The sequence below is a fragment of the Rana temporaria genome, chromosome 5 (assembly GCF_905171775.1).
Source record: "Rana temporaria chromosome 5, aRanTem1.1, whole genome shotgun sequence".
NCBI lineage: Eukaryota > Metazoa > Chordata > Amphibia > Anura > Ranidae > Rana > Rana temporaria.
The window spans coordinates 199,385-226,690 of NC_053493.1; the positions used below are offsets into that span (position 1 = coordinate 199,385).

The 27,306-nt window shown below is 53.6% G+C and overlaps 1 protein-coding gene across 1 annotated transcript; it reads left to right on the forward strand.

Annotated features, from left to right (window-relative positions):
* The first annotated feature begins 403 nt into the window (after positions 1 to 403).
* On the forward strand, positions 404 to 27,306 carry CYHR1 (cysteine and histidine rich 1). The gene is made up of 4 exons (XM_040352057.1): positions 404 to 693; positions 10,893 to 11,131; positions 19,115 to 19,326; positions 23,172 to 27,306. The coding sequence occupies exons 1-4, from the start codon at positions 469 to 471 to the stop codon at positions 23,561 to 23,563; spliced, it is 1,068 nt and encodes a 355-aa protein (XP_040207991.1). The 5' UTR covers positions 404 to 468; the 3' UTR covers positions 23,564 to 27,306.

Sequence of the window (27,306 nt, forward strand, 5' to 3'; positions counted from 1 at the left end):
ACGGATACATGGAGACCTCCGACACACGGATACGTGTAATATTGTGTTGGTATGTACAGATCCCGTGTATCCGGTGTGTACAATGGAGGAGTTGGTATTTGTGGATTACTCCTGAGGAAGACCAGTAGAAACGCGTTGAGCGTTGTGGAATGATTCCCTCTCTCTATCCTTCATTGTCATGACTTTCCTCTGTACATACCTCACTCTCCATGGCCACTTACCGGAGGTGTGTGTGTGTGTGGGGGGGGTCAACAGCTGGAGGGTCACAGGTAACATGTTGAGCGCGCATGCTCTGTGAGATCACACTGAGGGGGCGGAGTCAGGATGACGTAGGGTATGGCGTAGTGTGGGCGGGCGGGATAAACAAAGATGGCGGCCGGGCGGTCAGGTGACGCTGCGCCAAGGGCGGGGCGGACTGCGGAGAGAAGCAGGAAAACAAAGATGGCGGAGCGGCGGTGGTGAGCGGACATGTCGGAGGATCGGGAGGAGCCGGCGGCGGCCACTATGGCCTCATCATCATCCATCCCGGAGACCGAGGAGGCGGGGAGAGACTCCGAGCATGACTGGCCGCCTAAGAAGCGCCTGAGACCGGATCCCGAACACCCCGGGGGCGCCGTCCGCCTGGAGGAGAGACTCTACTCCGTCCTCTGCTGTACCGTGTGCCTGGACCTACCGAAGGCCTCCGTCTACCAGGTGAGGGGAGACCCCGCCCACTACGGAGACCCCGCCCCCTACTGAGAGCCCCGCCCCCTACTGAGAGCCCCGCCCCCTCCTCACCTGACAGGGGAGACCCCGCCCCCTACTGAGACACAAGACCCCGCCCCCTACTGAGACCCCGCCCATTACTGAGACCCTGCCTCCTCGCCTGACAGGGGAGACCCCGCCCCCTACTGACAGGGGAGACCCCGCCCCTTCCTCACCTGACAGGGGAGACCCCGCCCCCTACTGAGACCCCGCCCCCTCCTCGCCTGACAGGGGAGACCCCGCCCACTACTGAGACCCCCGCCCCCTACTGAGACCCCCGCCCCCTCCTCACCTGACAGGGGAGACCCCGCCCCCTACTGAGACACAAGACCCCGCCCCCTACTGAGACCCCGCCCCCTACTGAGACCCCGCCCCCTACTGACAGGGGAGACCCCGCCCCCTACTGATAGGGGAGACCCCGCCCCCTATTGAGAACCCCGCCCCTCCTCACCTGACAGGGGAGACCCCGCCCCTCCTCACCTGACAGGGGAGACCACGCCCCCTCATCACCTGACAGGGGAGACCCCGCCCCCTACTGAGACCCCGCCCCTCCTCACCTGACAAGGGAGACCCCGCCCACTACTCACCTGACAGGGAAGACCCCGCCCACTACTGAGACATGAGACTTCACCCCCTCCTCATCTGTCAGGGCAGACTCCGCCCCCTCATCATATGTCACAGGAGACCCCGCCCCTCCTGACAAGGGAGCCCCACCCCCTCATCTCACAAAGACCCCGCCCACTGCTGGCAGAGTAGCTCTGCCCCTTTTCACCTGACACACGAGACCCGCCCACTCCTTATACCTGACCCCTCCCCTTATCTCTGACCCCTCCCCCTTATACCTGACAGGCGAAACCCTCTCCCTTATTGCTAACCCCTCCCCCTCCTAATACCTGACCCCTCCCCCTAATACCTGACCCCTCCCCCTAATACCTGACCCCTCCCCCTCTTCATACCTGACAGCTGACCACTCCCCCTCTTTATAGCTGACCCCTCCCCCTCTTCATACCTGACAGCTGACCACTCCCCCTCTTTATATCTGACCCCTCCTGCCTCATCTGACCCCTCCCCTCCTAATACCTGACTCCTCCCCTGTTCATGCCTGACAGCTGACCCCTCCCCCTTATACTGACCCCTCCCCTCCTTTATACCTGACCCCCTCCCCCTCCCCATACCTGACAGCTGACCCCCCCTCCCCATACCTGACAGCTGACCCCCTCCTCATACCTGACAGCTGACCCCCTCCTCATACCTGACAGCTGACCCCCTCCCCATACCTGACAGCTGACCCCCTCCCCATACCTGACAGCTGACCCCCTCCCCCTCCCCATACCTGACAGCTGACCCCCTCCCCCCTCCTCATACCTGACAGCTGACCCCCTCCCCCCCTCCTCATACCTGACAGCTGACCCCCTCCCCATACCTGACAGCTGACCCCCTCCCCATACCTGACAGCTGACCCCCTCCTCATACCTGACAGCTGACCCCCTCCCCCCTCCTCATACCTGACAGCTGACCCCCTCCCCCCTCCCCATACCTGACAGCTGACCCCCTCCCCATACCTGACAGCTGACCCCCTCCTCATACCTGACAGCTGACCCCCTCCTCATACCTGACAGCTGACCCCCTCCTCATACCTGACAGCTGACCCCCTCCTCATACCTGACAGCTGACCCCCTCCCCATACCTGACAGCTGACCCCCTCCCCCCTTCTCATACCTGACAGCTGACCCCCTCCTCATACCTGACAGCTGACCCCTCCCCCCTTCTCATACCTGACAGCTGACCCCCTCCTCATACCTGACAGCTGACCCCCTCCTCATACCTGACAGCTGACCCCCTCCCCATACCTGACAGCTGACCCCCTCCCCCCTTCTCATACCTGACAGCTGACCCCCTCCTCATACCTGACAGCTGACCCCCTCCTCATACCTGACAGCTGACCCCCTCCCCATACCTGACAGCTGACCCCCTCCTCATACCTGACAGCTGACCCCCTCCCCCCTCCTCATACCTGACAGCTGACCCCCTCCCCCCTCCTCATACCTGACAGCTGACCCCCTCCTCATACCTGACAGCTGACCCCCTCCCCATACCTGACAGCTGACCCCCTCCCCCCTTCTCATACCTGACAGCTGACCCCCTCCTCATACCTGACAGCTGACCCCCTCCTCATACCTGACAGCTGACCCCCTCCCCATACCTGACAGCTGACCCCCTCCTCATACCTGACAGCTGACCCCCTCCCCCCTCCTCATACCTGACAGCTGACCCCCTCCCCCCTTCTCATACCTGACAGCTGACCCCCTCCCCATACCTGACAGCTGACCCCCTCCCCCCTCCTCATACCTGACAGCTGACCCCCTCCCCATACCTGACAGCTGACCCCCTCCCCATACCTGACAGCTGACCCCCTCCCCATACCTGACAGCTGACCCCCTCCCCCCTCCTCATACCTGACAGCTGACCCCCTCCCCCCTCCTCATACCTGACAGCTGACCCCCTCCCCATACCTGACAGCTGACCCCCTCCCCATACCTGACAGCTGACCCCCTCCCCCCTTCTCATACCTGACAGCTGACCCCCTCCCCATACCTGACAGCTGACCCCCTCCCCCCTCCTCATACCTGACAGCTGACCCCCTCCCCCCTCCTCATACCTGACAGCTGACCCCCTCCCCCCTTCTCATACCTGACAGCTGACCCCCTCCCCATACCTGACAGCTGACCCCCTCCTCATACCTGACAGCTGACCCCCTCCTCATACCTGACAGCTGACCCCCTCCTCATACCTGACAGCTGACCCCCTCCTCATACCTGACAGCTGACCCCCTCCCCATACCTGACAGCTGACCCCCTCCCCCCTCCTCATACCTGACAGCTGACCCCCTCCTCATACCTGACAGCTGACCCCTCCCCCCTTCTCATACCTGACAGCTGACCCCCTCCTCATACCTGACAGCTGACCCCCTCCTCATACCTGACAGCTGACCCCCTCCCCATACCTGACAGCTGACCCCCTCCCCCTCCTCATACCTGACAGCTGACCCCCTCCCCCTACCTGACAGCTGACCCCCTCCCCCCTCCTCATACCTGACAGCTGACCCCCTCCTCATACCTGACAGCTGACCCCCTCCCCCCTTCTCATACCTGACAGCTGACCCCCTCCTCATACCTGACAGCTGACCCCCTCCTCATACCTGACAGCTGACCCCCTCCCCATACCTGACAGCTGACCCCCTCCCCCCTTCTCATACCTGACAGCTGACCCCCTCCTCATACCTGACAGCTGACCCCCTCCTCATACCTGACAGCTGACCCCCTCCCCATACCTGACAGCTGACCCCCTCCCCATACCTGACAGCTGACCCCCTCCCCATACCTGACAGCTGACCCCCTCCCCATACCTGACAGCTGACCCCCTCCCCCCTCCTCATACCTGACAGCTGACCCCCTCCCCCCTCCTCATACCTGACAGCTGACCCCCTCCCCCCTCCTCATACCTGACAGCTGACCCCCTCCCCTCCTCATACCTGACAGCTGACCCCCTCCCCATACCTGACAGCTGACCCCCTCCCCATACCTGACCCCACCCCCTAATACCTGACCCCTCCTCCTCTTCATACCTGACAGCTGACCCCTCCCCCTCTTAATACCTGACAGCTGACCACTCCCCCTCTTTATATCTGACCCCTCCTGCCTCATCTGACCCCTCCCCTCTTCATACCTGACTCCTCCCCTGTTCATGCCTGACAGCTGACCCCTCCCCCTTATACTGACCCCTCCCCTCCTTTATACCTGACAGCTGACCCCCTCCCCATACCTGACAGCTGACCCCCTCTCCCTCCCCATACCTGACAGCTGACCCCCTCCCCCCTCCCCATACCTGACAGCTGACCCCCTCTCCCTCCCCATACCTGACAGCTGACCCCCTCCCCCTCCCCATACCTGACAGCTGACCCCCTCCCCCTCCCCATACCTGACAGCTGACCCCCTCCCCCTCCCCATACCTGACAGCTGACCCCCTCTCCCTCCCCATACCTGACAGCTGACCCCCTCCCCCTCCCCATACCTGACAGCTGACCCCCTCCCCATACCTGACAGCTGACCCCCTCCTCATACCAAACAGCTGACCCCCTCCCCATACCTGACAGCTGACCCCCTCCCCATACCTGACAGCTGACCCCCTCCTCATTCCTGACAGCTGACCCCCTCCCCATACCTGACAGCTGACCCCCTCCCCATACCTGACAGCTGACCCCCTCCCCATACCTGACAGCTGACCCCCTCCCCATACCTGACAGCTGACCCCCTCCCCCCTCCCCATACCTGACAGCTGACCCCCTCCTCATACCTGACAGCTGACCCCCTCCCCATACCTGACAGCTGACCCCCTCCTCATACCTGACAGCTGACCCCCTCCCCATACCTGACAGCTGACCCCCTCCCCATACCTGACAGCTGACCCCCTCCCCATACCTGACAGCTGACCCCCTCCCCATACCTGACAGCTGACCCCCCCTCCCCATACCTGACAGCTGACCCCCTCCCCATACCTGACAGCTGACCCCCTCCCCATTATTGACAGCTGACCCCCTCCCCCCTCCTCATACCTGACAGCTGACCCCCTCCCCCCTCCTCATACCTGACAGCTGACCCCCTCCCCCCTCCTCATACCTGACAGCTGACCCCCTCCCCCCTCCTCATACCTGACAGCTGACCCCCTCCCCCCTCCTCATACCTGACAGCTGACCCCCTCCCCCCTCCCCATACCTGACAGCTGACCCCCTCCCCATACCTGACAGCTGACCCCCTCCCCATACCTGACCCCCTCCCCATACCTGACAGCTGACCCCCTCCCCCTCTTCATACCTGACCCCTTCCCCCCTCCTCATACCTGACCCCCTCCCCCCTCCTCATATCTGACAGCTGACCTCCTCCCCCCTCCTCATACCTGACAGCTGACCCCCTCCCCCTCCCCATACCTGACAGCTGACCCCCTCCCCATACCTGACAGCTGACCCCCTCCCCCTCCCCATACCTGACAGCTGACCCCCTCCCCCCTCCCCATACCTGACAGCTGACCCCCTCCCCCTCCCCATACCTGACAGCTGACCCCCTCCCCATACCTGACAGCTGACCCCCTCCCCCTCCCCATACCTGACAGCTGACCCCCTCCCCCCTCCCCATACCTGACAGCTGACCCCCTCCCCCCTCCTCATACCTGACAGCTGACCCCCTCCCCCTCCTCATACCTGACAGCTGACCCCCTCCTCATACCTGACAGCTGACCCCCTCCTCATACCTGACAGCTGACCCCCTCCTCATACCTGACAGCTGACCCCCTCCCCATACCTGACAGCTGACCCCCTCCTCATACCTGACAGCTGACCCCCTCCTCATACCTGACAGCTGACCCCCTCCCCCCTCCTCATACCTGACAGCTGACCCCCTCCCCATACCTGACAGCTGACCCCCTCCCCCTCCCCATACCTGACAGCTGACCCCCTCCCCCTCCCCATACCTGACAGCTGACCCCCTCCCCCTCCCCATACCTGACAGCTGACCCCCTCCCCCTCCCCATACCTGACAGCTGACCCCCTCCCCCTCCCCATACCTGACAGCTGACCCCCTCCCCCTCCCCATACCTGACAGCTGACCCCCTCCTCATACCTGACAGCTGACCCCCTCCCCCCTCCCCATACCTGACAGCTGACCCCCTCCCCCTCCTCATACCTGACAGCTGACCCCCTCCTCATACCTGACAGCTGACCCCCTCCTCATACCTGACAGCTGACCCCCTCCTCATACCTGACAGCTGACCCCCTCCCCATACCTGACAGCTGACCCCCTCCCCATACCTGACAGCTGACCCCCTCCCCATACCTGACAGCTGACCCCTCCTCATACCTGACAGCTGACCCCCTCCTCATACCTGACAGCTGACCCCCTCCCCCCTCCTCATACCTGACAGCTGACCCCCTCCCCCTACCTGACAGCTGACCCCCTCCCCCCTCCTCATACCTGACAGCTGACCCCCTCCCCCCTCCTCATACCTGACAGCTGACCCCCTCCCCCTCCCCATACCTGACCCCCTCCCCATACCTGACAGCTGACCCCCTCCCCCCTCCTCATATCTGACAGCTGACCCCCTCCCCCCTCCCCATACCTGACAGCTGACCCCCTCCCCCCTCCCCATACCTGACAGCTGACCCCCTCCCCCTCCCCATACCTGACCCCCTCCCCCCTCCCCATACCTGACAGCTGACCCCCTCCCCCTCCTCATATCTGACAGCTGACCCCCTCCCCCCTCCCCATACCTGACAGCTGACCCCCTCCCCCTTCTCATACCTGACCCCCTCCCCCCTCCTCATACCTGACAGCTGACCCCCTCCCCCTCCTCATACCTGACAGCTGACCCCCTCCCCCTCCCCGTACCTGACAGCTGACCCCTCCCCCTTCTACCTGACAGCTGACCCCCCTCCCCCATATTTGACCCCGCTTTTCATCTCTTACCCCTCCCTACTCCTCCTACCTGATAGGTGACCCCCTCCCCCTCTTCATACCCAACAGCAGACCCCTTCCTCTCTTCATACCTGACAGCTGACCCCCCCTCATATCTGACTCCTCCCCTTTGTATCTGACAGTTGACTCCTCCTACCTGACCCCTCCCCCCATATTTGACCCAATTCTCATCTCTCGCCCCTCCCCCTTCTTAGCGGACCCCTCCCCTCATCTTTTACCCCTGTCTTCTTCATCTGACCCCTCCCCCTTCTTCATACATGGCAGCCTACCCCTCCCCCTCATATCTGACAGATGACTCCTCCCCTTCATCCCTGACCCCCCCCCCTCCTTATACCTCTCAGCTGACCACACCCACTCATCTCTGACCCCTCCCCCTCTTTATATCTTACAGATGACCCCACCTGACCAATATGTACACCTGCATCCTCTCCCCCCCCACCCCTTCATACGCCCGACTCCTCCCCTCCTGACGCCTTCATACGCCCGACTCCTGGCCCCTTTCATACGCCCGTCTCCTCCCCTCCTGGCCCCTTTCATACACCTGTCTCCTCCCCTCCTGGCCCCTTTCATACACCTGTCTCCTCCCCTCCTGGCTCCTCCCCTCCTGACCCCTGCATACACCTGATCCCTCCCCCAAACCTCTGCATACAGTTGACTAGAGGTCGACCAATATATCGCACAATATTTGGCCTTTTTAGGAAATCGCTATATGCCGATTTTTGTGCAAATTTGGCCGCCTACTGACTGCACGCCTCCCTTCCCCCGCACTCCACTGCCGCTCAGTGTGTGAAACTGATGTTTCCAACTGAATGCAGAGAGAGGGAGACCAGCTGTCAGAATTCAGCGATGATGTCGGGGTGGGCGGGACCCAGCAGCTATCAAACAGCAGCCAATGGGATCTGGGTGTGCCGCTACGTGTATGTGGCCCCGCCCCCTTTCTTAAGCACCCCAATCATTGGCTGGTGTTTGATCGCTACGGGGCCCCGCCCACCCCCGACATTGCCGCTGAATTCTGACAGCTGGTCTCTCTCTCTGCACTACATATAGTGTAAGTGCGAAACTGACAAATCGGCTCAGCGTGCCACCTGCCAACCCGCGCCACCTGCCAATGCCAACCAGTGCCAATCGGTGCCACCTACCAGTGGCACTTGCAAAAAAAAAGAAAAATCGGCCTAAAATATCCGCCATCGGGGGGCGCCGATGTAGAACCGATAGGCGCCGTTCGGAGAGGCTCACAAAGACTCGGAAATAGTCTGTTCCTGAGCCTTTCTGAGGTTTGCCAAGGTCAGCCGAGATGTCCTCGGGCCTTTCCGGCGGTTTCTGAGGCTCTCTGGCGCCCCCCCCCACCTCTGGCCACATGGTACAGTATTGCATGCAATTGAAGTCAGTACGGAACAAATTATTTTCGTTTCCATTGACTCCTATGGGGAAACTCGCTTTGATATGCAAGTGCTTTGGATTACGAGCTTCTCCTGGAACGGATTATCCTCGTCATCCGAGGTTCCCCTGTATGAATGTAAAGGAGAGTGCAAATATTTTGTGACCTTTTTCTCGTTCTTTCCTTCTCCAAACTGCGGCCCCGGGGCCGGATGCGGCCCTTTGCTTGCTTTTATCCGGCCCTTGTGGGCACTATTCCATTCACTGACACCAACAATGGGACACTATTCATTAGGGGTGCAACGGATCAAAAAGCTCACGGATCGGATCGTTCCTCGGGTCAGGAGTCACGGGTCGGATCATTTTTCGGATCGGCAAAAAAAAAAAAAAAATTCTCCCCCACTGTAATATCCACATCCCCCCCCCACTGTAATATCCACATCTCCCCCCCCCCCCACTGTAATATCCACATCCCCCCCCCACTGTAATATCCACATCTCCCCCCCCCCACTGTAATATCCACATCTCTCCCCCCACTGTAATATCCACATCTCCCCCCCCCCCCACTGTAATATCCACATCTCCCCCCCCCCCACTGTAATATCCACATCTCTCCCCCCCACTGTAATATCCACATCTCTCCCCCCCCCACTGTAATATCCACATCCCCCCCCACTGTAATATCCACATCTCCCCCCCCACTGTAATATCCACATCTCCCCCCCCACTGTAATATCCACATCTCTCCCACTGCAGTGGCATCACTAGGGTTGGTGTCACCCGGTGCAGAAAAAAATTGTGTCACCCCCCCCTCCCACAACTATAGTCCCCCTTCAGTAAAGAACCCCCTCGGTGCAGACACCCCCCCAGGTAGTAACAGGCAGACACCCCCCCCAGGTAGTAACAGGCAGACACCCCCCCCCCAGGTAGTAACAGGCAGACACCCCCCCCCCCCAGGTAGTAACAGGCAGACACCCCCCCCCCCAGGTAGTAACAGGCAGACACCCCCCCCCAGGTAGTAACAGGCAGACACCCCCCCCCCAGGTAGTAACAGGCAGACACCCCCCCCCCCCCAGGTAGTAACAGGCAGACACCCCCCCCAGGTAGTAACAGGCAGACACCCCCCCCCCCAGGTAGTAACAGGCAGACACCCCCCCCCCCCCCAGGTAGTAACAGGCAGACCCCCCCCCCCCCAGGTAGTAACAGGCAGACCCCCCCCCCAGGTAGTAACAGGCAGACCCCCCCCCCCAGGTAGTAACAGGCAGACAAGCCCCCCCCCCCAGGTAGTGCAGACCGAACCCCCCAGGTAGTACTCCCAGCGGTGTGTCCCACGAGTGCTGGCTCCTCCTCCTCTGTTGGTGTAAACAAAGAGGAGGGCTGCCGCCGGGTGTACCAAGATGGCCGCGGCTCCAGAGCTAGGCCGAAGCCTCAGCCTTTCCTAATGTTATGGCCGCGGCCTCGGCCTAGCTTTCGGAGCCGCGGCCATAACATTAGGAAAAACAAACAAGAAAAAAATTGCGCTAAACCTGTAAAAAATAAGAAAATATATTTAGCAGCCCGCACCAACAACGGACAGTGTTGTAAGCATTAGGAAAGGCTTCGGCCTAGCTCCGGAGCCGGGGCAATCCGCAGGTCACAGTGTGTGCCGATCCGAATGGGGTCCGTTGCACCCCTACTATTCATCCTACTGACACTATCAAAAGGGTACAATTCCTTCTATTGGCACCAACAGTGGGGCACCCGTCCTCCCACTGACACCAAACATGTGGTCTTGTATACTCCCAATGACCACAGTCCGGCCCCCCTAAAGTCCGAAGGACGGTAAACTGGCCCTTTGTTTAGAAAGTTTGGAGACCCCTTGCTCTAGACCGGGGGTCTCTAAACTATTCAAACAAAGGGCCAGTTTATTGTCCTTCAGAATGTGGCCAGCAGGGGGCAGAAAATGTCCCGGGTCCGGCATGAGTGAGTATAAAGATGGCCTCAGGGTTGGTTCTCCATAGGAGTAACGTCCCTAGTAGGAGAAATAGTACCCCCTCGTTGGTATCGGTGGAAGAAATGCCCCATTGTTGGCGTCATTGGGAGGAATAGTACCCCAAGGGCCAGGTAAAGGCTAGCAAAGGGCCACAGTTTGGAGACCCCTGCTCTAGAACCCCTTAGAAGTTCTAAATAAATAGATTTCTTTTGTTTTCATTCTTGTTTAGCCCCGCCCCCCTGTCTGTCTATCTAATTGCGCTCTCCCCTCCGCAGTGCACCAACGGGCACCTGATGTGTGCCGGCTGTTTCATCCACCTCCTGGCGGACGCCCGGCTGAAGGAGGAGCAGTCCACCTGCCCCAACTGCCGCTGCGAGATCAGCAAGAGCCTGTGCTGCCGGAACCTGGCGGTGGAGAAGGCGGTGAGCGAGCTGCCCACGGAATGTGGATTCTGTATGAAGGCTTTCCCTCGCGCCCTACTGGAGCGGCACAAGAAGGAGGAGTGCCAGGACAGGTGCGACATTCCTCATGCCAGCCTCATGTGTCCGATATCACACAACTCTGGGCACAGCTGTCCACCCAGTCATTTAGTTGTAGCCTCGCGTGCCGTGCGCGCTCCCTCCATTCACCCGCCGGGGGCCCGAGGTCAATGGTGAATGGATGCCCAGGACAAATTTAGCCCCTTTGACTCACTTGCATGCCAACCCAATAAGTAGGCAGATTTTTAAAGGCATTGACACAATGGCCCGGATTCAAGTAGCAATTGCGCCTGTGTAACCATAGGTTACACAGCGCAATTGCTTACTTGCCCCGGCGTGACGAGTTCTCCTGATTCAGGAACATCGTAACGCCGACTGCAGCCTAAAATCTGCATGGCATAAGGCTCTTATGCCCGCATATCTTAGGCTGCATTCTTGCGATGACCGCTAGGGGGCGCTCCCATTGTGGTCAGTGTATAGTATGCAAATTGCATACTAACACCGATTCACAATGTTGCGCAAGCCCTGCGTACGCAATTTACGTCGTTTCCGTACGGCGTGTTTAGCGTAAGGCTGCCCCTTCTAATAGCAGGGGCAGCCAATGCTAAAGTACACCCGTCGTTCCCGCGTCGCGACGTTCGAATTTTACGTAATTTGCGTAAGTGATTCGTGAATGGCGCTGGACGCCATTCACGTTCACTTTGAAGCAAATGACGTCCTTGCGACGTCATTTGCCGCAATGCACGTCGGGAAAGTTTCCCGACGGAGCATGCGCTCTACGCTCGGCGCGGGAGCGCGTCTAATTTAAATGATTCCCGCCCCCTACGGGATCATTTACATTAGGCGCCCTTACGCAGGGCAAGTTTACACAGAGCGCACACGCAATTTACGGAGCTGCTGCTCCGTGAATCGCGGGTAGCGCAGTAAATTTGCGGGGGCGCAGGGCAAAAATGCTGCCCTGCGCCTCCGTAAAAAAGGGGCAAATCTACCTGAATCCGGGCCAATGTTTTATGTGAAAGAAAATCCTCTTTTTATATTCTATGGGCCGGATTCTCGTACGATCACGTATCTTTGTGCGGGCGTAACGTATCCTATTTACGTTACGCCTCCGCAACTTTGTCAGGCAAGTGCCGTATTCTCAAACCAAAGTTGCGGCGGCGTAGCGTAAATAGGCCGGCGTAAGCCCTCCTAATTCAAATGTGGTAGATGTGGGCGTGTGTTATGTAAATTTATTGTGACCCCACGTAAATTACGCTTTTTACGAACGGCGCATGCGCCGTCCGTAAAAGTATCCCAGTGCGCATGCTCCAAATTAACCCACAAGAAGCCAATGCTTTCGACGTGAACGTAAATGACGCCCAGCCCTATTCGCGAACGACTTAAGCAAACGACGTAAAATGTTAAAAATTTGACGCGGGAACGACGTCCATACTTAACATTGGTACGCCGATTGTACGCCTCATATAGCAGGGGTAACTTTACGCCGGGAAAAGCCTAACGTAAACGGCGTATCTGTACTGTGTCGGCCGGGCGTACGTTCGTGAATTCGCGCATCTAGCTGATTTACATATTTCTAGGCGTAAATCAGCGTACACGCCCCTAGCGGCCAGCGTAAATATGCAGTTAAGATACGACGGCGTAGGAGACTTACGCTGGTTGTATCTTATACAAATCTATGCGTAACTGATTCTATGAATCAGGCGCATAGATACGACGGCTCGGACTCAGAGATACGACGGCGTAACTCGTACGTGAATCCGGGCCTATGTTCTCAACTGTGCAAAAAATATAATTTTTTTTTTAACCCCTTGCTTACTGGGCACATATACCCCCCTTCCTGCCCAGGCCAAATTTTAGCTTTCAGCAGTGCGTCGCTTTAACTGACAATTGCGCGGTCGTGCGACGTGGCTCCCAAAAATTTACGTGTTTTTTCCCCCACAATAGAGCTTTCTTTTGGTGGTATTTGATCACGTCTGCGGTTTTTATTTTTTTGCGCTATAAACAAAAAAAGAACGACAATTTAGAAAAAAAACACAATGTCCCGGATTCACAGACATCGGCGCACATTTATGCCGCCGTAGCGTATCTCCTTTACGCTACGCCGACTTAGCGCAGAGAGGCAAGCACTGGATTCACAAAGCCAGTGCTGCCAAATCTGCGCTGGGTTTCTTAGGCGTAAGTCGTCGGAAGTGGGCATGAGCCATGCACGCACTGCGTCTTTACACGCACTGCGTCGTGACGGACGTACGTTCATGAATCGGCGTATCTCGCTCATTTGAATAGAAAATCAACGGGTGCGCCAAATACGTCCAGCGTAAATATGCGCCCACGATACACCGGCGTAGGAAAGTTACGTCGGTCGGATGAAGCCTATTTTCGGGCGTATCTTGGTTTCAGAGTCCGGCGCACAGATACGACGGCGCATATTTGCACTTATGCAGCATATCTGTAGTGCTTTGTGAATCTGTGCCAATATTTGTTTTTTACTTTTTGCTATAATAAATATCCCAATTTTTTATTTATTTTTTCCTCAGTTTAGGTTAATACGTATTCTTCTACATATTTTTGGTAAAAAAAAAATCGAAATAAGCGTATAGTGATTGGTTTGCGCAAAAGTTATAGGCCTAGATTCACGTAAGGCAGCGTAAGTGTAGGCGGGTATAGCGTGTCGTATTTACGCTACGCCGCCGCAACTTAGAGAGGCAAGTGCTGTATTCACAAAGCACTTGCGTCCTAAGTTACGGCAGCGTAGCGCACATCTGCCGGCGTAAGCGCGCCTAATTCAAATTGTGAAGAGGTGAGCGTGTTTTATGTAAATAAAGCATGACCCCACGTAATGCGCCGTCCGTGGAAGTATCCCAGTGCGCATGCGTCGGATAGAAAGCCTAAGATACGTCGAACACTGCCTACGACGTGAACGTAACTTCCGCACAGCCCTATTCGTGTACGACTTACGCAAACGACGTAAAAAGATACGCTTGTTCCGACGTCCATACTTTGCATGGGCTGTAAATAATTATTTACGTTTTGGCGTCCTTTTTTTCCCCACAAATAGAGCTTTCTTTTGGTGGTATTTGATCACCTCTGCGGTTTTTATTTTTTGCGCTATAAACAAAAATAGAGAGACAATTGAAAAAAATGCAATATTTTTTACTTTTTTCTATAATAAATAACCTCCAAAAATATATATAAAAAAAACACGTTTTTTCTTCTCAGTTTAGGCCGATACGTATTCTTCTACATATTTTTGGTAAAAAAAAATCGCAATAAGTGTTTATCGGTTGGTTTGATAAATTTATAGCATTTACAAAATAGGGGATAGTTTTATTGCATTTTTATTAATTCTTTTTTTTTTTTACTACTAATGGCGGCGATCAGCATTTTTTTTTTTTTTTTTTCGTGACTGCGACATTATGGCGGACACTTCGGACAATTTTGACACATTTTTGGGACCATTGTCATTTTCACAGCAAAAAATGCACTGATTACTGTAAAAATGACAATTGCAGTTTGGGAGTTAACCACAAGGGGGCGCTGAAGGGGTTATGTGCGACCTCATGTCTGTTTCTAACTGTAGGGGGGTGTGGCTGTAGGTGTGACGTCATCGGTTGTGTTTCCCTATAAAAGGGGATGACACGATCGATGACGCTGCCACAGTGAAGAACGGGGAAGCTGTGTTTACACTCGCCTCTCCCCGTTCTTCAGCTCCGGGGACCGATCGCGGGGCTCCAGCGGCAATCGGGTCCGCGAGTCCCGCGGCCACGGAGCTTCGGACCGGGTCGCGTGCACGCGCCGGCGACCCCACGTCTGGGCTTAAAGGGCAACGTACAGGTACGTTGATGTGCCCAGCCATGCCATTCTGCCGACGTTAATCGGCGTGAAGGGGTCCTTAAGCGGTTAAAGACTATATATTCATTAACCTTTATTCCATAAACCGTAAAAAAAAAAATGCTTGGGACTTAGTGCTGAACTCTGGGCGTAAAACTTTTATTAAAATACATTCATCATTGACCACTTCAATTTTTGCACACTTAACACTTTTTTAAAACCCAAATGTTTACTTAAAAAAAAAAAAAAAAAAAGTAGTGACATCACTGTGCTGTACCTAGTCTGTGCAGAGAGCAGAGCTGTGGGAGGGGGCACAAAAGGCTCCACCCACTACAGTAAACTGCAGGAGGGGGCGGAGACGAGAACAGCCCCCCTGCACAAGGAGAGGGCAGAACTGTGGAAGGGGGTCCAGCAGGCTCCACCCTCTACAGTAAACTGCAGGAGGGGGTGGAGACAAGACCAGCCCCCTTGCACCAGGAGAGAGCAGAACTGTGGAAGGGGGTCAGCAGGCTCCACCCTCTACAGTAAACTGCAGGAGGGGGCGGAGACGAGACTAGCCCCCTGCACAAGGAGATAGCAGAACTGTGGAAGAGGGTCAGCAGGCTCCACCCTCTACAGTAAACTGCAGGAGGGGGCAGAGACAAGAACAGCCCCCCTGCACAAGGAGAGAGCAGAACTGTGGAAGGGGGTCAGCAGGCTCCGCCCTCTACAGTAAACTGCAGGAGGGGGCGGAGACAAGAACAGCCCCCTGCACAAGGAGAGAGCAGAACTGTGGAAGGGGGTCCAGCAGGCTCCACCCTCTACAGTAAACTGCAGGAGGGGGCGGAGGCGAGACCGGCCCCCTGCACAAGGAGAGAGCAGAGCTGTGGGAGGGGGCACAAAAGGCTCCACCCACTACAGTAAACTGCAGGAGGGGGCGGAGACGAGACTAGCCCCCTGCACAAGGAGATAGCAGAACTGTGGAAGAGGGTCAGCAGGCTCCACCCTCTACAGTAAACTGCAGGAGGGGGCAGAGACAAGAACAGCCCCCCTGCACAAGGAGAGAGCAGAACTGTGGAAGGGGGTCAGCAGGCTCCACCCTCTACAGTAAACTGCAGGAGGGGGCAGAGACAAGAACAGCCCCCCTGCACAAGGAGAGAGCAGAACTGTGGAAGGGGGTCCAGCAGGCTCCACCCTCTACAGTAAACTGCAGGAGGGGGTGGAGACAAGAACAGCCCCCTGCACAAGGAGATAGCAGAACTGTGGAAGGGGGTCCAGCAGGCTCCACCCACTACAGTAAACTGCAGGAGGGGGCGGAGACAAGACCAGCCCCCTGCACAAGGAGATAGCAGAACTGTGGAAGGGGGTCAGCAGGCTCCACCCTCTACAGTAAACTGCAGGAGGGGGTGGAGACAAGAACAGCCCCCTTGCACCAGGAGAGAGCAGAACTGTGGAAGAGGGTCAGCAGGCTCCACCCTCTACAGTAAACTGCAGGAGGGGGCAGAGACAAGAACAGCCCCCCTGCACAAGGAGAGAGCAGAACTGTGGAAGGGGGTCAGCAGGCTCCGCCCTCTACAGTAAACTGCAGGAGGGGGCGGAGGCGAGACCAGCCCCCTGCACAAGGAGAGAGCAGAACTGTGAAAGGGGGTCCAGCAGGCTCCACCCTCTACAGTAAACTGCAGGAGGGGGCGGAGACAAGACCAGCCCCCTGCACAAGGAGAGAGCAGCAGGGAGTGGTCTTTATTACAGGAAGTCTCACGCTGGATAATTGCACAGATCTGGGAGAAATACAGCCGTGCCAAAAGTTTTGGGAAGGACACAAATATTGATCTTCACAAAGTCTGCAGCCTCAGTTTTTATGATGGGAATTTGCATATACTCCAGAATGTTATGAAGAGCGATCAGATGAATTGCGAAGTCCCTCTTTACATTGAAAATGAACTTAATCCCATAAAAAAACATTTCCATTGCATCTCAGCCCTGCCACAAAAGGACCAGCTAACATCATGTCAGTGGTTCTCTTGGTAACACCGGTGTCGGTGTATAGAGAGGTTCAAGTGTTGGGAAGAAGGCTTGGCCAAGAAAGTCCAGAAAGCTCCAGGACCGGTTTCTAAAGAGGATTCAGCTGCGGGATCGGGGCACCACCAGTGCAGAGCTTGCTCAGGAGTGGCGGCAGGCAGGTGTGAGCGCGTCGGCACGCATAGCGAGAAGACTTTTGGAGGACGGCCTGGTGTTAGGTAGGGCAGCAAAGAAGCCAAACATCGGGGACAGACTGATATTCTACAAGAGGTACAGGGATTGGATGATTGGAAGTCATTTTCCCTGATAAATCCCTTTTCTGATTGGAGCATCCGGAGAAGAAAAGGTGAGCGCCAACATCGGTCCGGGGCCATGCATCCTGAGACCATTCATGTGTGAGGTTGCTTCTTGGCCAATGGAGTGAGGGGCTCCCTCACAATCTGCCATGAAGAAGAATGGTACAAAAACCTCCTCCGAGAGCAAGTTCTCCCAACCATCCAAGAACAGTTTGGTGAGGAACAATGCCTTTTCCAGCATGGAGGAGCTCCTCGCCATAAGGCCAAAGTTGTAGCTTAGTGCCTTGGGGAACCAAACCTCAAAAGTGTGGGTCCATGACCCAAACTCCCCAGACCTTAATCCCATTGAGAGCTTGCAGTCAACCCTCTAGAGGCGGATGAATAAACCTCCCCCCCCCCCCCCCACAAATTCTAACGAACTCCAACCATTGATTATGCAAGAATGGGGTGGCCATCAGTCAGGATGTGGCCCAGAAGTTGAGTGACGGTGATCTGCCGAGATGGTTCCGGCTAACGAGAAAGTTCCTTTAAGGACTGCGCAGGCGCAAACTTGCCGACGGAAATCTCCGAACCTCGGCCGGCATCCAGGGCGACGTGGATTTCGAGGAAAGTGGCCAGGAGGCCGAGCGAGCCGTCCTCCAATCCACGGGGATGTTAAAGAATGAGCCTGGATGCCAGGTGAGGTTCGGAGATTTCCGTCGGCAAGTTTGCGCCTGCGCAGTCCTTGAAGGAACTTTCTCGTTAGGGGAACCTTAAGGACAAGTCAACGGCATGCCAGGGCAAGTTGCAGAGGTCTTGAAAAAGAAGGCTCTTTGCATAAACTTCATGTCATTGGCCCAGATTCAAGAAGCAATTGCGCCTGTGTAACCATAAGTTACACGGCGCAATTGCTTACTTGCTCCGGTGTAACGAATGCTCCTGATTCAGGAACCTCGTTACACCGACTGCAGCCTAAAATCTGCGCGGTATAAGGCTCTTATGCCTCGCAGATTTTAGGCTGCATTCTTGCGTGGGCCGCTAGGGGGCGCTCCCATTGTGATCAGCGTGTAGTATGCAAATTGCATACTACCACTGATTCACAAGCTTGCGCGGGCCCCGCGCAAGCCAGGTACGGAGTTTCCGTACGGCAACTTTAGCGCAAGGCTGCCCTTTCTAATAGCAGGGGCAGCCAATGCTAAAGTATAGCCGGCCTTCCCGCGCCGTGAAATTTGAATTTCACGGCGTTTGCGTAAGTGCTTCGTGAATGGCGCTGGACGCCATTCACGTTCACTTTGAAGCAAATGACGTCCTTGCGACGTCATTTGCCGCAATGCACGTTGGGAAAGTTTCCCGGCGGAGCATGCGCTGTACGCTCGGCGCGGGAGTGCGCCTAATTTAAATGATTCCCGCCCCCGGCGGGATCATTTACATTGCGCGCGCTTACGCAGGGCAATTTTGCCGGCGCGCCCACGCAATTCACGGAGCTACTGCTCCGTGAATCGAGGGCAGCGCAAAATATTTGCGGGGGCGCAGGGCAAAATCGTTGCCCTGCTCCCCCGCAAATATAGCGCAAGCTATGCTGAATCTGGGCCACTGTCTATAAAAGCCTTTGACACTTATGGAATGCCTATAAATTATACTTCAGTATCCCGTAGTAACATCTGACAAAGATCTACAAAGACTGAAGAAAGACTTTGTGAACATTTTGTATTTGAATCTTATTTCTCAAAACGTTTGGCCCTTGGCTGTACACCGATCTCACCGAGATTCCAGAAGAACACACATGACCAATAGATTTGGACTGTTTCCTTCTCTCGGGAGTTCAGCTTTAGGTCTATTTTTTATTGTCGTATAGAATTATCTGATGCTCATCGACTCCACAGCTAACTTTCCCGTCTATCCGTTTTGCCTATGCAGAGTATCGCAGTGTAAATACAAGAGGATTGGCTGCCCTTGGCTGGGTCCCTTCCACGAGCTGACCGCGCACGAGTCCGAGTGTTGCCACCCCGCCAAAACCGGCAATGAGCTGATGGAGATCTTGGACGAGATGGACCAAAGCCACAAGAAGGAGATGCAATTGTACAACAGCATCTTCGGCCTGCTGAGCTTCGAGAAGATCGGTTACACAGGTAAGGGCTGAACTGGCCGCTCCTTGGCCTGTAGAAGTCAATAGTGTCTGTTGGGGGCTCTCGGTGGAGAGATGATACACAGCCGTTCTTTGTGCATGTCACTCTTTTGCTTTGTAGGTGTCGTTAAAGGATGTAGTTGTCATTCTGCAGCTGAGAATCTGAAGAGCGGGGGTTTCCATGTGGGTTGTCCAACCATCCCCCCCCCCCCCCCAACCAAATCATGTGTTGCTGTAGGGTAAGTGTCACCAAGGACATGAAGAGGGGCAGCTGTCACTGCGAATTAGCTGCTGATCTTTATGTACTGACCCGCCTGTGATTGGTCTCCTTGATGGCACATGATTCCATACGCACTGCCCATTCCTCATCCTAGTGGGAGGAGCTGTGTGTGTCAGTATATGTCTTTCTTTGATGTTGAGAAGCAGGTTTCAGAAGAAGATGAAGAGAACCCCCATGTCTAAGATGCACTGGGCCCCACTTATGCAGGGGAAGCCCTCCTTTCCCCTCCCTTCCCTTGGATTACCGATGTGTTTCAGCTTTCTGGTGGAAGGTAAGTCTGCAACAATCTTACTGGATGTGTGTGAATCTGGGGTACGTACAGAGCTCTGTGTGACTACAAAGGCAGAAAATGGCGGTCCGAGCAGGAGCCTCCTGCCGCCTTAATTTCTTGCTCCTCTCTTCTAGTTCTCCTGTCCTTCTTCTCTCTTTTAGATCTCCGCCCTTCTCTCTTTTAGATCTCCGCCCTTCTCTCTTTTAGATCTCCGCCCTTCTCTCTTTTAGATCTCCGCCCTTCTCTCTTTTAGATCTCCGCCCTTCTCTCTTTTAGATCTCCGCCCTTCTCTCTTTTAGATCTCCGCCCTTCTCTCTTTTAGATCTCCGCCCTTCTCTCTTTTAGATCTCCGCCCTTCTCTCTTTTAGATCTCCGCCCTTCTCTCTTTTAGATCTCCGCCCTTCTCTCTTTTAGATCTCCGCCCTTCTCTCTTTTAGATCTCCGCCCTTCTCTCTTTTAGATCTCCGCCCTTCTCTCTTTTAGATCTCCGCCCTTCTCTCTTTTAGATCTCCGCCCTTCTCTCTTTTAAATCTCCGCCCTTCTCTCTTTTAGATGTCCGCCCTTCTCTCTTTTAGACCTTCGCCCTTCTCTCTTTTAGACCTTCGCCCTTCTCTCTTTTAGACCTTCGCCCTTCTCTCTTTTAGACCTTCGCCCTTCTCTCTTTTAGACCTTCGCCCTTCTCTCTTTTAGACCTTCGCCCTTCTCTCTTGTAGATCTCCGCCCTTCTCTCTCACCTCCCGCCCTTGTCACACTCTCTCTCTCTCTCTCTCTCTCTCTCTCTCTCTCTCTCTCTCTCTCTCTCCTCCCGCCCTTGTCTGTGTGTCTCTCTCTCTCTCACCTATTGCCCTTGTCTGTCTGTGTGTGTGTCTCTCTCTCTCACCTCCTTCCCTTGTGTGTGTGTGTGTGTGTGTGTGTGTGTGTGTGTGTGTGTGTGTGTGTCTGTCTCTCTCTTAGATCTCCGCCCTTGTCTCTCTCTCTCTTAGATCTCCGCCCTTGTCTCTCTCTCTTTTAGATCTCCGCCCTTGTCTCTCTCTATTTTAGATCTTCGCCCTTGTCTCTCTCTATTTTAGATCTTCGCCCTTGTGTGTCTCTCTCTCTCTCTCTCTCTCTCTCTCTCTCTCTCTCTCTCTCTCTCTCTCTCTCTCTCTCTCTCTCTCTTAGATCTTTGCCCTTGTCTCTCTCTCTCTCTCTCTCTCTCTCTCTCTCTCTCTCTCTCTCTCTCTCTCTCAGATCTTTGCCCTTGTCTCTCTCTCTCTCTCTCTCTCTCTCTTAGGTCTTCACCCTTGTGTGTGTGTGTGTCTCTCTCTCTCTCTCTCTCTCTCTCTCTCTCTCTCTCTCTCTCTCTCTCTCTCTCACAGGTCTTCGCCCTTGTGTGTCTCTCTCTCTCTCTCCCCCTCTCTCTCTCTTTTAGGTCTTTGCCCTTGGGTCTTTCTTTCTTTCTTTCTTTCTTTCTTTCTTTCTTTCTCTCTCTCTCTCTCTCTCTCTCTCTCTCTCTCTCTCTCTCTCTCTCTCTCTCTCTCTCTCTCTCTCTCTCTCTCTCTCTCAGGTCTTCGCCCTTGTCTCTCTCTTCTAGTCCTCCTGCCCGTGTGTGTGTGTCTGTCTCTCTCTCTCCTCCACTTGTCTCTCTCTTCTTCCTCTCTAAACTATTTACAACAGTGCTTTGTCTGGGTAAAACATTTAGTGACTGCTCTCGGGTGTTTTTTTTTTTTTTTCCATTTCCCTGAATTTATTATGGTGATCGGGGGGGGGTGTTGAGGAAGGGTATGATGATAGGTCGTATCCCTGAATATGATGATAGGTCGTATCCCTGACCAGGTAAGTACGTAACCTTGAAATTTGATCGTGTTTTCACCATGTTATTTTCTCTTTGTAAATAACGATTTTTAATGTTGCCTTCTCCTCCATCAGGATGGACTTTTGTTTATTTTAATAGTCGTATAAAGGAGGTGAGAGATTTGTATATAGCGGAAGCACATTGATCTGTCCGAAAAATAAAAATTTCTTCAGCCATGTGTTGATTGGTTTTGTAACTTCATACCCGGGTCACGGCACCAAAAATGTATGATTTAAGTGGGAAAATAATGTCGTAAAGGTTCCTCATGATGTGAGCTGTTTCTTGTAATGTGCAATGTGTTCTCCGAATCTGGGGAACATTCCGGTATTGTATCAATCATGAACCTGTTTTTTGATTTTTTGATTTTTTAGCTTTGTATGACTTTGGAATAAACTTTTATTCTCTGAAATGGATATCTCTCTGTGTGTTCTTAATAAAGGCAGCTGAAAAAAAAAAAGATGATGTTTTTTTGCTCTTGCAATGTTGGCTTTTAATACAAAGCGTGAATTTTTTCCAATAAAAGCGAAGGAGGATTGTACGAACTAATGTAAAAGATGGTATGTGCTCTACTGCTCCTAGCGTTAGGTTTGTAGAAGATCAATTCTGTGAATTCCAGCCAAGACTAAAACGCGTGGACCTTGAGGAACCTCCAGCAGACGTTATTCTGAGTATCGGAGAAAGTAATTATGTCATAGAGTTGTAAAGCCACATAGAATACTTTTTAGTCCTTTTAAAGTCTGTCAAGTACCAGAAAAATAAAGTTTTATTTAGCGCTCACGTGACCACAGTTACGCCCTTCACTGAGTTTGTCTGTAGGGCAGGGACGTGGCTCAATCCCAAATATCTGCTCAGTGCTGTGACATTCCTCTTGAGATTGGCAATGGCTCCTGGCTGGAGTCTTACTGTCAATCGGCGGAGAAGTGGGTCAGCCTGTGACATCACAAGTCATGGCTTCCTGTAGATCCCAGGCAAAGAAGAGAGGGCACAATCTGACTACGCTACCATGGATATGTATCCGTGGTTAGAGTGGTCAGAAGATGACAGGAAGGCCTACAACATGAAGGATCACCAGCTATTTAGTCTTCAGTAATATCTCACAACCAATGAAAAGGCAGCATTATACAGAGAAGGAAGGTAAGAAGAATGCAAAATGTAAATTTCATCATTTTGGGTTAACAATTAAACAATTTAATGGTCACGTAGGCCTTGTCTGTATGGGACCAAGTACGTCTTTTGTTTGACACGCAATTTACTGCATGTGTTGAGCAACCTTTATCTCCCTTTCCCCTTTTTAAGAGATTAAAAGATATAAAAGATCCCTTTTATGAGGCAAACCAGTGCAGAAGCGGCCACTGACCGGTCAACGGTAACAGGTAAAGTGGTGTTGTTGGGGGAATGTGAAACAACATCTTCACCCAATAATTTTTTTTTTCTTTTTCTCCCCCTCCCCCCCCATTCTCTCAGAAGTGCAGTTTCGACCCTACAGAACGGATGACTTCATTACCCGCCTGTACTATGAGACTCCGCGCTTCACAGTTCTCAACCAGACCTGGGTTCTGAAGGCCCGCGTCAACGATTCAGAAAGGAACCCCAACTTGTCTTGCAAGCGAACCCTCTCCTTCCAACTCATCCTAAAAAGCAAGGTCAATTCTCCCGTGGAATGCTCCTTTCTGTTGCTCAAAGGCCCCTACGACGATGTCAAAATTCACCCGGTCATCTACCACTTTGTCTTCACCAACGAAAATAATGAGACTGAGTACGTGCCCCTACCCATCATAGACTCCGTGGAATGTAACAAACTTCTGGCTGCGAAGAACATCAATCTGCGGCTCTTTATTTTCCAGATCCAAAAGTGAAGGCTGGCCACCTGCAGAACCATACTTACCTCATCTAGCTCCCTTACTCCAGCCCAACTTTTCCTCCTCCAGTAGACATGGTTGCCTTTCCATGGTAGGGGAGGGTGGAGAACCAAGCTCTTTCTCCTCCAGTAGACATTGTTGCCTTTCCGTGGCAGGGGAGGGTGGAGAACCCAACTTTTCCTCCTCCAGTAGACATGGTTGCCTTTCCATGGCAGGGGATGGTGGAGAACCCAACTTTTCCTCCTCCAGTAGACATGGTTGCCTTTCCGTGGCAGGGGAGGGTGGAGAACCAAGCTCTTTCTCCTCCAGTAGACATGGTTGCCTTTCCATGGCAGGGGAGGGTGGAGAACCAAGCTCTTTCTCCTCCCGTAGACATGGCTGCCTTTCCATGGCAGGGGAGGGTGGAGAACCCAACTCTTCCTCCTCCAATAGATATGGCAGGGGCAGGATGGAGAACTTGACTCTCCCCCCTATAGTAGATATGACTGCCATTCCCCTTGGCAGGAGAGGGTGGATAGTTGTGCAGGATCCTTGCTGTTTGTTTTAGTTTGCTTTTAATTTGTAGTTTGCATGTGTAGAGTAGAGATGAGCTCCGCTTTCAGTCTTGGGTATACACCATGGACATTTACTACTAGGCCTCACTTCAGCTTGTCCACGTCCTGTTTTCTTGGTGTCCAGCCTGTTTGATTTCTAGTTTTCGTTTTTCTCTTCTCCAAAATTTTATCTGATTTTGTTTATTTTTATGTAGTTGAAGTAGCCTACTTAGGAACTGAAGAGATCTTTGCAGGAGGTAGAAAACCCTATAAGTTAGTATTTTATCACATAGCTGAAAAAATTCTACTAAAACTTTATGATGGCTTCCTGCCCATTTTCTGTTGAGGTTTCTTTTCATGTATGATAATCTAGTGGAAGTTGATAGTTATCAAAGACTGTTCCACTGCTGGCAGGGTTTCCTCTGTGTGCAGAATGCTCCGTTGGAAAGTTGAAGGACCCTCTCAAGCTTTAATCCCTCTTTATTTATATACGGCTGAGTATCGGTTTCACCAGCCTGACGGTCTGACCCCCCCCCTATGTAGCACACCCCAATCCCACCATATCGTTTATCAAAGCAGCAAAGCCACAGAGCTGGAACGTGAGCAGATCACTCGCCACTTCTTATTGCCAGTTTGGTTGAGGCAATAAGGAGGTGTTCCGAAGTCCATCACAAAGCTTCGTAGATGATTGATGAGTAGCATTGTTGAGTGAAGGTTCCCAAATGTTGGTAAATACCGCACTACCATTACCCTCCACCATTCTTTACCTACCTCTTGACTTCATTCACTGGTAAACCATTCTGAATGACAATAAATCACATTCCTTGCTTGGCTTTACTGTCTAGATCAGCCTTTCCCAACCAGAGCTCTGTGGAACCCCAGGGTTCCTCCAGAGGTTGCTAGGAGTTCTTCTCAGATAAGTAGCCATAACACAATGATCTTTTTGTAGGGGAGAGTCTTCCTACTGACCGCAGATGTAATAAGCAATCTTCCCACTAACTAACACACTAATCTACCATGAGATGTAGACATAACAATTCTTAGGAGAGGGTTCCATGACACCATAAAGTTCTTTTCAAGGGTCCAAGGCTTGTCTAGATTTTTTGCAATAATCCTTCACATAGCAAACTTCCTCTGCTGCCCCTCACCCTGTGACTAGCCTGTGTAACAATCCATCACCTAGCACACTTTCTCTACTGCCTCTCACTCTGTGACCAGCCTGTGTAACAATCCCTCACATAGCACACGTCCTCTGCCTCTCACTCTGTGACCAGCCTGTAAAACGATCAAATAGCACACTTCCTCTGCTGCCCCTCATCCTGTGACTTACCTGTGTAAAAATCCCTCACATAGCACACTTACTCTGTCTCTCACTCTGTGAACAGCCTGTGTAACATCCATCACATAGCACACTTCCTCTGCTGCCCCTCACTCTGTGACTAGCCTATGTAACAATCCCTCACCTAGCACATTTCCTCTGCCTCTCACTCTGTGACCAGCTTGTGTAACGATCACCTAGCACACTTCCTCTGCTGCCCCTCACTCTGTGACCAGCCTGTGTAACAATCCATCACATAGCACACTTCCTCTGCTGCCCCTCACTCTGTGACCAGCCTGTGTAACAATCCATCACATAGCACACTTCCTCTGCTGCCCCTCACTCTGTGACTAGCCTGTGTAACGATCACCTAGCACACTTACTCTGCTGCCCCTCACTCTGTGACTAGCCTGTGTAACAATTCCTCACCTAGCACATTTCCTCTGCCTCTCACTCTGTGACCAGCATGTGTAACAATTGCTCACCTAGCACATTTCCTCTGCCTCTCACTCTGTGACCAGCCTGTGTAACGATCACTTAGCACACTTCCTCTTCTGCCCCTCATCCTGTGTAACAATCCTTCACATAGCACACTTCCTCTGCTGCCCCTCACTCTGTGACTAGCCTGTGTAACAATCCCTCACATAGCACACTTCCTCTGCTGCCCCTCACTCTGTGACTAGCCTGTGTAACAATCCCTCACATAGCACACTTCCTCTATGGTCTCTCACTCTGTGGCCAGCCTGTGTAACAATCCCTCATATAGCACACTTCCTCTGTCTCTCACTCTGTGACCAGCCTGTGTAACAATCCCTCACATAGCACACTTCCTCTATGGTCTCTCACTCTGTGGCCAGCCTGTGTAACAATCCCTCATATAGCACACTTCCTCTACTGTCTCTCACTCTGTGGCCAGCCTGTGTAACAATCCCTCACCTAGCACACTTCCTCTATGGTCACTCACTCTGTGGCCAGCCTGTGTAACAATCCCTCACATAGCACACTTCCTCTGTCTCTCACTCTGTGACCAGCCTGTGTAACAATCCCTCACATAGCACACTTACTCTACTGTCTCTCACTCTGTGACCAGCCTGTGTAACAATCCCTCACCTAGCACACTTCCTCTGCTGCCCCTCACTCTGTGGCCAGCCTGTGTAACAATCCCTCACATAGCACACTTCCTCTGTCTCTCACTCTTTGACCAGCCTGTGTAACAATCCCTCACATAGCACACTTACTCTACTGTCTCTCACTCTGTGACCAGCCTGTGTAACAATCCCTCACATAGCACACTTACTCTACTGTCTCTCACTCTGTGACCAGCCTGTGTAACAATCCCTCACCTAGCACACTTCCTCTGCTGCCCCTCACTCTGTGGCCAGCCTGTGTAACAATCCCTCACATAGCACACTTCCTCTGCCTTTCACTCTGTGACCAGCCTGTGTAACAATCCCTCACAGCTGTCCACTGAATAGTCCCCTAGTGCTGTAAATGGTCAGGTCAGACATTTATTCAAGTAGTCTTCTGATAGGTCGGCTTCCAGCTCTCAGAATTGATGATATAAATTGACGACATGGCTTCTCTGCCTGCTGGCCAGACGGTGACTTTGCTGCTATGAGGTTTTAGGTTGGGGGGTAGAATATTTGGCCGTGGAATGAAGTTCTAGGCTCTGCTCCCATGATGTGTAGGAGAGGGGACGTAGTGTTCTGTGGAGGTCTGAGCTCTTCCGTTCCCCCGATCACACAGCGCCTCGCCCTTCACCAATGGAAGCCCAGAGCCGAATCCTACGCCCAACGGCTCCGAAGGCAGAATCTGACCCTCGCTTTGCCAGCCGTCTGTGTATGTTTTGTTTTATTTCTCGCTAATAAATTAATGGATTGGTTCCTGCA

Excerpts from the sequence above, each read along its gene's own strand:
- CYHR1 (XM_040352057.1), top strand. The coding sequence starts at position 469 with ATGTCGGAGGATCGGGAGGAGCCGGCGGCGGCCACTATGGCCTCATCA. Across the intron at positions 694-10,892 it reads CGAAGGCCTCCGTCTACCAG|TGCACCAACGGGCACCTGAT; the intron begins GTGAGGGGAGAC and ends TCCCCTCCGCAG. Across the intron at positions 19,327-23,171 it reads CGAGAAGATCGGTTACACAG|AAGTGCAGTTTCGACCCTAC; the intron begins GTAAGGGCTGAA and ends CCATTCTCTCAG.